This window comes from Oncorhynchus tshawytscha, linkage group LG03, assembly GCF_018296145.1.
Source record: "Oncorhynchus tshawytscha isolate Ot180627B linkage group LG03, Otsh_v2.0, whole genome shotgun sequence".
NCBI classification, from domain to species: domain Eukaryota; kingdom Metazoa; phylum Chordata; class Actinopteri; order Salmoniformes; family Salmonidae; genus Oncorhynchus; species Oncorhynchus tshawytscha.
In genome coordinates, this window is record NC_056431.1 from 50,341,187 (window position 1) to 50,354,375 (window position 13,189).

The following is a 13,189-nucleotide window of genomic DNA, read 5'->3' on the forward strand; positions in this document are numbered from 1 at the left end:
TGGATTAATAGCCTGGCGTTGAGCTCCTCTAGGGAGCTTTTGGTGAAAATGTCATTTTCGTTGCTCAGGTGGGACCCAACAGACACACACACTCAGACACAAATGCTGAGATGACAGAGACACCACCAGTTCAAGAGCTTCTCGTCCACTGCTTCCCTGGCCACCCACCCGTCTAGAGATTTCACTATGACCTGGACTTGCCAGGATGTTTTAAACCATAGCCAAATTCAGCCAGGCCCTGCCAAATTCACATGGCAGAAATTCCAGTAACAAGCTGTTATTATCTCCATCCCAGAGGTGTTTATGTGGGAGAGAGTTTGTGTGGGAGAGAGTGTGTGTATGAGATTTGAGTGGGAGTGTGTTTTGTGTGTGAATGTGTGTAAATATATGATGAGCTTGTTCCGTCAGTTGAAATGTGTGGAGCTTGTTTTTATGTCTAAAAATGGGATTTGGTGTTTGTTTTTGTGTGCTTACATGCATGCTTGACTGTGATTGTGTTTACTTTCGGGTGTGAGTGTATGTCTCCGGCACCGAGCCAGCCCTGTGAACAGACCCTCTTTGTGAACACAGGATGTATGGTGATGCTATAGGTCTCCAGACAGAGTCGTGAGAAAACTATAGAAAACAACTCCACCAGACAGACTAGTCACATGTTATCAACAAACATTAACACAATGCCCCCTCAACACAGACAACTATCCAGCAGCACCAACCTGTTTTATTGTCACATACACCGGATAGCTGCAGTGAAATGTTGTTTTACAGGGTCAGCTATAGTTAATTAGGGTTGCTCAATGGCACATTGACAGATTTTTCACCTTGTCGGCGTGGATATTCAAACCGGCAACCTTTCGGTTACAGGCCCAACGCTCTAACCCGCTAGGCTACCTGCCGCGCTGCAACAACACTGCAAACCAACTGAAACCAAAAAAAGAACCCCGGCAACACATGACTTCAGTCCTAACTTAATGCAACACCCCTAGAATACCAATGTAAGCGAGGCACTACCACATTAACACCATCACAGCTAGAGAGGTAGCTGGTAAGCTACAGTGTGTAAATATAGCAGAGTATGTGGTGGTGGGGGTTCTATGGTTGTGTCCTCTCATCAGGGCCTGCCCTGGGTTAGGGTTGTCAGGGTTACTGGTGGTTCTTTGGTGGTGTCCTCTCATCAGGGCCTGCCCTGGGTTAGGGTTGTCAGTGTTACTGGTGGTTCTATGGTGGTGTCCTCTCATCAGGGCCTGCCCTGGGTTAGGGTTGTCAGGTTTACTGGTGGTGAAAGATAAACCACTGGATGAACAGACATCTGTCTGATCAGCATAGCAAGAGGAGATGTCTTATTTTGGAACTGTTAGCTGTACACCATGAGAAGAGTTTGAAGTGATGTGCTGCTAGTGTGAGACTGGCAGCATTATTTAATGATTAAGTCACTCTGCATAAGAGTGTCTGTCTGCTACAGTAAACTGTCTGCTTATGGGACAGTCCAGAGTCTCCAGACTGGCCTTCTACTCTCCACTTTCTCTCTGTGTGAATACCTCAGCATTTCCCCTCTTATCTCCTCTGGGTATGACTAGGGAATAGCAAGGGCCTGCTAAAGAGATTATATGACACACAGACAGACAGACAGACAAGGAGATCTGATTGATGTTCAGGACAGACTTAACCTCTGGGGTTAGACTACAGACAGAGGAAGACAGATGTCATGCTGCTAGCCTCAACTCCTCCTTCCTCTTTTCTTTATGCAGGAGTTTCTAGTGATTTTATTGACTCACTGTGTTCCTCTTTCTCCTTCTCTCTTATCTTCCTTATTTACTCCTCTCCTTGCCCCTTTTCCCCCTCTGTTCTTCTCCTCATCCTCCCCATGTCTCATCTCCCCTCTCCACTTCCTTTGTTTTTTCTTTCTCCTCTCCTCCCCTCCCCCTTCAGGTAGTCGCCCCACGGTGCAGTATGTGTCCTCTCTGTGCGAGCTGTCCCAGGCCCTGCAGCCCTACTACACCCAGGGCTATGTCCTCACCACTCTGCATCCCATCATTCTCTCTGTTGGACGCACGCGTTCCCTGCCCTTCAGCCTGCTCTACCGAGCCATCCTGGCCCGCCCACGACCCAGGTACCAGCCACCCAAGCATGCATGCCTGGAGGCACGTACACACACAGACAGCCGCTCCAGGTAGAATTGCCCCGTTCTAGAATCAGTTTGAACCATTTGGGAGGTAAAACACAAAACTTACCTTAGATCTGTGCCTAGGCCAGGGGCCGCCACAACCCATAACCCTCCCACCCATCCCTTAATCTGAGCTCAGCAATTGGAACAAGCTACCCAGCCTTAACCCATCCAACCTGGTAAATACTGTAGATGAATGATAGATGATGTGGCTGCATATTTAATGCAACTTCAGTGGGAGGTCAGACTGCTGTTTAAGGGGGAGGGGTTAGGGGGAGACTCCTGGAGAGTATGTTTTGTGGGGCTCTGAGCTACAGGGGTTGCCATTGGGTAGAAATGTACCCTGACAACAACAGCTCTCTCAAGGCCAATAGGGCCTCAGAATCTCACACATGGTACCTTCTGTGTTATTATCAAACCTGTAATATTACATATTATTAAAATGTGTATTTTATTTGAATATACATATACTACAATGTGTATGTGTGTGTGTGTGTATGTGTATATATATATATATATATATATACTACATATTTAGTATGGTTGTTTATGCTTTATGTTTAGAAAGTAGTAGCCATCTCATGCATGGCCAATTAATAAATTATGAATTCTGTCTGCAAACACTGTGACAAAAACAAATCAAGTATGAACTCTCCAGCTGGACAGGGTTCTGTAGCAAGAGACTATTTACCAAGCTAATGCATACAGATTAGACATGGCTTTACAGTCTCAGAGTAGCTAACAGTCAAAACACATGAATGATGAATGAATGCCCTGTATGCAGCTTGTGATTACCAGTTTGAACCTGCAGTACAATGACTGAACGTCTGTGTCTCTGTTCTGTTCTCCTTTCTTCTGTTCTCTCCTCCCTCTGTCTCTTAGTAAGCAGGTGGTGTCCATGTGTCACAGTGTTCCTGTGCTGAGGGTGGAGGAGTGGCCTATCCCAGGGGAGTCCCTGACAGACGACACTGTTAGAGCACTGATCGACAGGGTGAACAGTAGTGCCCGGGGCGGAGTGAGGTTTGTGGGCTCAGTGCTCCAGCAGGCTGGAGGAGGGGGCAGTAACGGCAGGGTGCCTAGCCCCAGGAGAGGCTATCGATCCCCCCCACACACTCCTCCATGTACCCCTCCTGGAGAAGGAGAACTGGAGGATCACAGCCCTACCTACAGCCCTGGTGAGATACTAGTTCTCTCTTCTCTTTTATTCCCGTGTCTCGTCTTCTGTTCAGCTCCCAGGCTTCCACTTTCTCACGACTTGGAAGGATGGCAACGCGAGACTACTTCTCTTCTCTCCTCATCTGTCCCCTGACCTTAACAATGTTGACATGTGGGCTATATCTGCTATCTCCTCTTAGCGTCACACAACCTCAAAATGCTGAACACATCACAGCCACACTGTGGAGTCCTAGATTTGTTTCTCCCTTCAACACTACTCATCCCCCTCTCCCCTGGTCTGTCAGTGATGTCAGTTGAACTCTGTGTTGAAGACACTGACTGATGGCCCTGGGGTAGGAGAGGCCTCTGAATGTCAGTCAGCTAACCCTCACCCACCAAGCTGGGCACAACTCCTCACCACAGAGACAACCATACAAACTGAGACGTCCTCGTCCTAAGTAGGGCGAGATGAGTTCACGTTAGAGTTCACATAGACCGCCAATGTCTGTTTTCTCAGCCCCTTCTTGCTTGTTCTCTTGATCTGACCATCTACCTCTTACACCCCCCCCCCCAGACCTAAGGTTGCTGGTGTTCTTCCACTCATGGGCACCAGGTTGTGCTCCGCTGGAAGCTCTGGCTTGTCAGTACCACCAGGGGGCACTGTCCATGCGTGTGTCCAGGAAGGGTCAGGTGGTCAGCGCGCTGGAGGCCGATTGGCTGGAGCTGACCGCAGCCTACTACCGCAAAGGCTGGTCATTGGTGGACTCGTTTGTGTACTGGGACACACCCAAAGGTACTGTCAAATGCTGAGATATAGAGACTCTTAAGGTGGATGTAAGACTCATACTGTGTAACAGCCACACCAAGCTTAAAAAGCAATAACAACATACATGCTGTGACATCTTGCTTTGGAGTTGTAAGATCTCCAGCAAAGAGCATTAGCGTAATGATAGGTCAATATCTTGTGACACTTTACTTCTCTGGAAGAGAGGATGGGATTTAATAATAATAATAATAATAATAATATATTAATATATGCCATTTAGCAGACGCTTTTATCCAAAGTGACTTAGTCATGCATGCATATGTTTTTAACATGTGGGTGGTCCAGGGAATCAAACCAACTATCCTGGCAAAGCAAGCGCCATGCTCTACCAACTGAGCTCCAGAGGACCAGAGTATAGAGAGCTTAAGAACACTTTGTCCTCATCCACCTCTCTCATTCTGCTACTTTATCTATTTTTGCATCTTCTCAAAAATGAGTTCCTTTTATTTTTTGTCTCCCCTCCCCCTATGTCCCCCAGACGAGTCACTTCCTGTCTCTTAGTCCCTCCTCTTCTCTCCCCCTCCTCCTCCTTTCTACCCCTCTCTGCCTCCTCCCTTATCTCTCCCACTGTGGCTATATTTGGAGCTCTATTCCCAACCTCCCGACCTGGCTTCCTGTTACGCCATAGACTGGCAGCAGCCGCAAAAATCCACATCATTTGTAGACATCTGGGGCCTGGGAATATAGCACACGGGAGTCTCTCTCTGTCGCTCTCTCACACACACAGGCAAATTCTTGTGTGTGCGCATGTGCACATAGCCTACATCTCCATGTCTGTAACTAGTTCATTGTCATTCTAATGAGAAGTTTTACAACACCTACCCATTCAAGGGTTTTTCTTTATGATTACTATTTTCTACATAGACATCACAACTATGAAATAACATGGTAACCAATAATCATGTAGTAACCAAAAAAGTGTTAAACAAATCAAAATATATTTGAGATTCTTCAAAGTAGCCACCCTTTGCCTTGATGACAGCTTTGCACACTCTTGGCATTCTCTCAACCAGCTTCACCTGAAATGCTTTTCCAACAGTCTTGAAGGAGTTCCCACATATGCTGAGCACTTGTTGGCTGCTTTTCCTTCACTCTGCGGTCCAACTCATCCCAAACCATCTCAATTTGGTTGAGGTCGGGTGATTGTTGAGGCCAGGTCATCTGATGCAGCACTCCATCACTCTCCTTCTTGGTAAAATAGCACTTACACAGCCTGGAGGTGTGTTGGATCATTGTCCTATTGAAAAACAAATTATATTCCCACTAAGCCCAAACCAGATGGGATGGCATACCACTGCAGAATGCTGTGGTAGCCATGCTGGTTAAGTGTGCCTTGAATTCTAAATAATTCAGACAGTGTCACCAGCAAAGCACCATCACACCTCCTCCTCCATGCTTCACGGTGGGAACCACACATGCGGAGATCATCCATTCACCTACTCTGCGTCTCACAAAGACACAGCGGTTGGAACCACAAATCTCAATTTTGGACACATCAGACTAAAGGACAGATTTCCACTGGTCTAATGTCCATTGCTTATGTTACTTGGCCCAAGAAAGTCTCTTCTTATTATTGGTGTTCTTTAATAGTGGTTTCTTTGCAGCAATTCGACCATGAAGGCCTGATTCACACAGTCTCCTCTGAACAGTTTATTTATTTTTTATTTCACCTTTATTTATCCAGTTAGGCCAGTTGAGAACAAGTTCTCATTTACAACTGCGACCTGGCCAAGATAAAGCAAAGCAGTGCGACAAACACCACAGAGTTACACATGGGATAAACAAACATACAGTCAATAACACAATAGAAACATCTATATACAGTGTGTGCAAATATAGTAAGATTAGGGAGGTAAGGCAATAAATAGGCCATAGTGGCGAAATAATTACAATTTAGCAATTAAACACTGGAGTGATAGATGTGCAGATGACAATGTGCAAGTAGAGATACTGGGGTGCATCGGAGCAAAAGAATATGTGGATAAGGTAGTTGGGTGGGCTATTAACAGAGGCTGTGTACAGGTGCAATGATTGGTAAGCTGTTCTGACAGCTGTTGCTTATATTACAGTGAGGGGAGATATAAGACTCCAGTTTCAGGTATATTTCACTGGTCATCCCCAAAGCCAACTCCTCGTTTGGCCACCTTTCCTTCCAGTTCTCTGCTGCCAATGACTGGAACGAATTGCAAAATCACTGAAACTGGTCAGGATGATATATAATGAGGGTGCCCATATTTACAGATTTAGGGTTGTACCTGGAAGGTTCCTTGATCATTTGTGTGAGATTGAGGGCATCTAGCTTAGATTGTTGGACGGCCGGGGTGTTAAGCATATCCCAGTTTAGGTCACCTAACAGTACAAATTCTGAAGATAAATGGGGGGCAATTAATTCACATATGGTGTCCAGGGCACAGCTGGTGGCTGAGGGGGCCTGTAACAAGCGGCAACAGTGAGAGACTTATTTCTGGAAAGGTGGATTTTTAAAAGTAGAAGCTCGATCTGTTTGTGCACAGACCTGGATAACATGACAGAACTCTGCAGGCTATATCTTTAGTAGATTGCAACTCCAACCCCTTTGGCTGTTCTATCTTGGCAGAAAATGTTGTAGTTGGGGATGGAAATTTCAGAATTTTGGGTGGCCTTCCTAAGCCAGGATTCAGGCACAGCTAGGACATCAGGATTGGCAGAGTATGGTAAAGCAGTGAATAAAACAAACTTAGGGAGGGGGATTCTGATGTTAACATGCATGAAACCAAGGCTTTTACGGTTACAGAAGTCAACAAATGAGAGCACCCTGGGAATAGGAGTGGTGCTGGGGGCAACAGGGCCTGGGTTAACCGCTACATCACCAGAGGAGGAGTAGGATAAGAATACGGCTAAAGGCTATAAGAACTGGTCGTCTAGTGCGTTGGGGACAAAGAATAAAAGGAGCAGATTTCTTGGCGTGGTAGAATAGATTCAAGGCATAATGTTCATACAAGGGTATGGTAGGATGTGAGTACAGTGGAGGTAAACCTAGACATTGAGTGACGATGAGAGAGGTTTCGTCTCTGGAGGCACCAGTTAAACCCTCTGCATGTGTGTGGTGTTGGACAAAAGAGTTATCTAAGGCATTTTGAGCGGGACTGGTGGCTCTACAGTGAAATAAAACAATAAGAACTAGCCAAGACAGCAGTAGACAAGGCATATTGACATTAGAGAGAGGCATAACGCAATTACAGGTGTTGATCAGGAGAGCTAAGACAACGGGTAAATGGCGATGAATGGGCAGAGCAGGTCAGTTAGGTACGTACAGGATCGGAGTTTGAGGCTGGGGCTGACAGGTAAACAAAATTAGGTACCGTGTTATTGAAATAGTCTGGGGAGGGGGGGGCATCGGCTGTGTAGCCAAGTGATCATAAGGTCATGTTACGTAAGCCTCTAGGAAGAGGGAACGCAACACCCTGCTACAACTCAACTCCCCGTTGAGTGAAAGATGAATGGGACTGTAGGTGTGGGTAAGGATGACAAAGGCAGAACATGTACTGTTTACTGGGAATTTATTTATTCCTTCACATGGTAATTTGGGGAAAAGGGTCTGGACGGAACCAAAGAAAGTAAAAGTTAAAGAGCCCCCTCTCCTACCTTACCTGCCTACCCACTACTTACCTAATCTTTTAGCATCACCTGGTGCGCTAACCAAAATACAGGGGGTGGTCCGCTCAGGTCTTACCTAGTGTGTGTATAGACAATAAATACTAGGGGTTATATACAGTGGGGCAAAAAAGTATTTAGTCAGCCACCAATTGTGCAAGTTCTCCCACTTAAAAAGATGAGGCCTGTAATTTTCATCATAGGTACACTTCAACTATGACAGAAAAAATGAGGAAAAAAATCCAGAAAATCACATTGTAGGATTTTTAATGAATTTATTTGCAAATTATGGTGGAAAATAAGTATTTGTTATGTTATGACATGATTCCATAGTTTGTCTCCACTATTATTCTACATTGTAGAAAATAGTAAAAATAAAGAAAAACCCTTGAATGAGTAGGTGTTCTAAAACGTTTGACCGGTAGTGTCCTTTCTGTACTATCTGGAATTCACTGCCACATGTAGAGCATTGTTCACAATGCACTTCAGCCGCTACAGTAAAGGTATCTGCTGATGAACATCTGTCTACTGATTTGCATTTGTGTAACTCATAGTGTTTGAGTGTGTGTTTTCTGGTAGATATGCATTGTATGTTGATTGATTATCTGTGTGTGTTGTCTCAGGTGAGCCCGTGCCCAGGTCTCTAGAGGGGTTGTTTGTCTATGAGGAGAGAAGCACTGCCCCTCCTGCCAACGACACCATCGTAGTGGAGCAGTGGACCGTCATCGAGGTCAGAGAGCCGTGTGTGTTACGTATTACCTGTGTGTGTGTGTGGTTCAGCCAGTGAGGACAGGTGAATGTGTTGCAGTAGGTAGATATTCTCTGGGGAAGATCCTGTTGGGGGAGAGATTAGCATTACAGTTACGTCTCTGTGTGTGTCCAAGTAAACACAGCTCAAACAACTAGTTGTGGTGAATGACATTCACTTGCGAGCAACATAATGTGTCTCAGGAGTGTGTTTGTGTGCCAACAACCCTAATCGTAATACTACAAGATGGATAAACAAAGTGTAGAAAACATGCAACAATTGTCTGTGTCCAGTGTGTGACATCATTGCTGTGTTGTACAGGGTTCTGATGTGAAGACAGATTACGGGCCACTCCTTCACACACTGGCTGAGTTTGGCTGGCTGCTCACCTGTGTCCTGCCCACACCTATCATCCGCCATGACAGGTAACACACATCATTGATGTTTTGCTGGAACAAATTGGTCCATTTTGTAGACCGGGTCATCAGGCCTTGTATGAGGATTTTCCTTTCTAATATATAGATTGTGTGTCTCCAGTGATGGTAATCTGGCCACCAAGCAGGTGGTTTTCCTACAGAGACCAGTCAAGACGTCTTCAGTACCACAGAGGAACCAGGTGAGGGCTTGGCTTCAGTTAGCACAAAATACTACACCAGGAAAGTTGCTATTTTTGGGACAATACTGCCCCTTGTGGGTTTTTGTTATAAGATAAAGATGAAATCAGAGTGAGATTTTGGCATTATCATACTAATCAATGAATTGTATTACGTTAGCACTAGCAATGACACACATCGGTGCTGCATTCGATATGATGTTAGTTGTTTTAATTGGATATTCAGGCAGGATTTTGATGACATCCCTGACTATCTGCAAAACATTTGGTATTATTGCATAGAACATTTGAAATCATCACAGGTACATGGTAGCAGTGTACATTTTCATCAACAATAAAACAAAAATTTAAAATCCTATTTTTCCTGACTACAAATGGGACTCTCAATCATGGCCGGTTGTGATACCGCCTGGAATTGAACTAGGGTCTGTAGTGACGCCTCTAGCACTGGGGTGCAGTGCCTTAGACCGCTGTGCCACTTGGGAGCCCAATGGACATTTAATTTGACATTAAACTCCTTTTCATCTGTTTTGTAAGAGCCCATTTCCGACACTCAAAAATGTTGATACTATCTCAGTTTCGAGATACTAACTCCAAGTTTTGAGGTAATAGAACATACATATAGGATATGTTTCCTCATTTGTTTCCTCATTCGTTTCGTCAAATGTGATCAAATTTGGTTTATATTCAAACTTCGGGTGGCTAGGCTACCTAGACCTTATCATTCCAGAATTGACTGGAATTTATCAATCGACACAATAGTGATGACATACTGTGTGAGTAACCTTTTAATTACAGATGCAAAGGCCTACACAATGCAACACTGCATAAAGCAAACTCAGCCCTGTTAGTTCTATTGTCCAATCGCAGTTGTCTATTTATTTATTTTTAACCACATGACCTGATTTATAAAATATCTGGTTCCATCATATAAACATGTTTTCTAGTTGATTTATTGCTATGTCATACCCTCCAACTAGGGTCTGAAATTTTACCTGATTAGGTTAGTCCAGTGGTCCTCAAACCTCCCCTCGGGGATCCCCAGATGTTTCACAATTTTGTTTTATTCCAGAACGAGTTCACCTGATTCACCGACTCAAGGGCTTGATGATTAGTTGACAAGTTGAATCAGGTGTGCTGGTTCTGGGAAAGATCAAATGCATGAACCGGACATGGGGTCCACGAGGACAGGTTTGAGAACCACTGGGTTAGTCAACCAGATTTGGAAAAACTCTGGGCCCCAAGATATTTTGAGATAGCATTGGCCTATTTATTTACTCTTAATTATCGGTGGGAATGGGCTTCCATAGTTTTGTCCAATCCTAAACATGCATGCATGAAGAATATTTCATGCAATCCTCTCATTGGCAGAATTAACATCTTTCAGTTGCACGGTCTGATTGAGCTGATCTGCCTGGCTCTCCCACAAAGCTCCCAGGCGGTCACACTCATCAATCTTTTGAACTTGCGAAGCCAGGACACTTGGCTTGTAACTGATATCAACTAGAAACAATCATGTTTACTCTCTTTCATGTAGGCTTTTTGTGGTTGTTGCTTTGATCACATCAGAAGCTCTATATTTTCTCATGTGCACTGTTATTTATTTATCTGTGTTGCCGATCTCACGCCGTGGTCTACAAATGCTAGTTGTGGTCGTTTTTTTTCCAATGGGGAAAAACAAATTGTATTTGTTGAATATTAGGTGTACAGTAATATTTCCGCCATTTTTGGAAAGCTACAATTTATTTACCCCCCCTTGACTGTTATGATGTGGAGAAAATCAGAGCTGTAAATAATCAGAGCTGTAAATGGTCTAACCTGTAGCCAAGTCTTTATAGCCTATAAGGTTAATTATGGCTGTCATTGGTTACAATCTGCCACAATATCAATGAAGCCAGCTAAGGTATATGAGGGGATAGTAGTAGTTGGATATGGCTGTCTGAATGTGCACATGATGGAAGTTAGCGGTAACCTAAATATTCATTATTTAATAGAAAAAGATGCACTGACTACTATGTGACAACATTGTCCAGTCATTTGATAATAACTAAAGCTAACAAATGATAAAATGACAAAAATGTGACTAAGACTAAAAAATATTTTAAGACTAAAACTAAATCTAAAATAGCTGCCAAAGTCAACACTGCATGCTAGACTCTTCCTCACCTCTTTGTCCTCTCCCAGGCGGGGTCCATGCAGAGGGACGTGGCCACTCATTCTGTGAGTCGTGGTGTGGGCAGCCCCCGAACACACCCCACTGAGGAGCTGTCCCCCACCGCGGGGGGTATCGGGGGGTTCCCCGTCTTCGGAGGGGGGTACCCCAGCGCCCTGTCCCACCTGGAGGAGGGAGGCTTCGAGCAGGACGACGGGGCGGCAGAGGTCACATGCATGTGAACCCTGAGATTAACACACAGATAATATCTATCCCTCTAATCTCTTCCCTAACCAAGAAGATCATAGATTAGAAAGCAAAACGTGGCACTTTTTAATGTATTTTATTATGAAGCCATACGCACCATTTTGAGGTGGTGTTATTTCCTTTTTTAAAAATTTTGTTGGGAAATCTAAGCAGTCTGTGTTCACTGACATTGAGAAACATTTACTCATACCCACATTCTTCCACACATACACTTATTAGTCATGATTCAAAAAGATCACATTGTTCACGCTGCACCTTTTCATGTGATGAGAACACAGACACACACATTCACACAACTGTCACCAGCACAAAGCAGGAAGCACAGGACACACCAGGAAGAACCTCTCTGTGCACAGGCAGACCTCTGGACTAATCTCCCTGTGACCCACAACACACCTGTTGGACAGATGTGTCCCAATGTTTTTGTTCTTCAGTCACTGCTCACGTTTCAGACATTGTTCCTGTTTTGGAAAACCTCCTCACCCGCTCATCCACCCTCCCCTTTAGAACTGCCAACACCTCTATTCAATCCAATTCAATACAACTCTCCTCGTTCTGACGTGACATCACGTCTGCTCAGGCTCAAGGTGACACGGTTCAGAGACACAGCATATCTACATCCTGCCACCAGCTCCTCTCCCTCCTCTCCTTTCCCATAAACACACCCAGCAGGATGTAAACATTTATCAGGTGGACAAATAGACACGTTCGCTGTGTTGGCGGTACTGACAATATCCAGGTCAGACTTGTCTATGAGCCTGGCGGTGAGTACAGCCATATTACAAACAGCCCTCTCTCTTTCTGTGATGGTTGTGTTTAACTCTGGGTGTTTGAGTTCAGGCCTGGGGAAGCTTGTTTGTACATTCATTTCTTGGGTGAGTTCAGATGTGTTTTTATATATATATATATATATATATATACACACACACACACACACACACACACACACACAGAGAGAGATAGAGGACTGCCAAGCCACAGGGGTGCCTGGGTAAGTAGGAACGATTGAACAATATTTCAAACCTTTTTTGAGATGTACACATACAGTACATTAGAGCCATTGTATTCAGACAGTCTGATTGGTGCTAAACATCTATTGTTCACTAATCTGTTCATGATGTCATCATTAGTGTATATTTCTTAAGTATTTTATAACAATTTTACCAGTTGGCATCGGATCAGTAGATATTCTGTTCCTGCACCTATTCTGTCATTGGAAATGGCTGGTAGTTGTTTCATCATAGCCACATGGCACTGGTTCAGGCCTCAATTGTTTCATTCTGCTCAGTGATGATGTAGATTCCTCTCCTCAAATCTTGAGACAAAAGCCCTAGTTTCTTCAGGAGATAGTGACAGTTGACTCTTTTGAAATGTTTGATCATGTGAAGGGAAACAAGCAAGGGCTTGTTGTATAAGAAAACATCATGCTGCTGTACATATCGTAATGTTAACAGGAAGTATTACTAGAGATGCACAGACTACAAGTTTTTGAATTAGCTCCCTTTTTTGGGGATGGCGAAACAAATCAGTATTATCTACCTGTTGCAGTGTTTTCATTTTGGAGAAATTGTAATTTGTTGTCATTGGTGTTTTATCTAATTAAAAAGTGAATTTCCCTTTCTTGTTCCTCTGCG

The 13,189-nt window shown here is 44.2% G+C and overlaps 1 protein-coding gene across 2 annotated transcripts in view; it reads left to right on the forward strand.

The window, feature by feature from the left end:
• The window catches only part of LOC112238122 (raftlin-2), a 28,192-nt gene extending 15,011 nt beyond the window's left edge, over window positions 1-13,181 (forward strand). Inside the window, exons 2-8 of one of the 2 annotated variants that reach the window (XM_024406714.2) lie at window positions 1,927-2,107; window positions 3,044-3,336; window positions 3,891-4,109; window positions 8,399-8,505; window positions 8,845-8,948; window positions 9,046-9,139; window positions 11,321-13,181. In XM_024406714.2, the coding sequence (XP_024262482.1) occupies window positions 1,927-2,107; window positions 3,044-3,336; window positions 3,891-4,109; window positions 8,399-8,505; window positions 8,845-8,948; window positions 9,046-9,139; window positions 11,321-11,530 (1,208 nt within the window). In that variant the 3' untranslated portion in view covers window positions 11,531-13,181. The remainder of the gene's footprint in view (window positions 1-1,926; window positions 2,108-3,043; window positions 3,337-3,890; window positions 4,110-8,398; window positions 8,506-8,844; window positions 8,949-9,045; window positions 9,140-11,320) is intronic. The other variant, XM_024406721.2, reaches the window with a different exon arrangement.
• The last annotated feature ends 8 nt before the right edge of the window (window positions 13,182-13,189 follow it).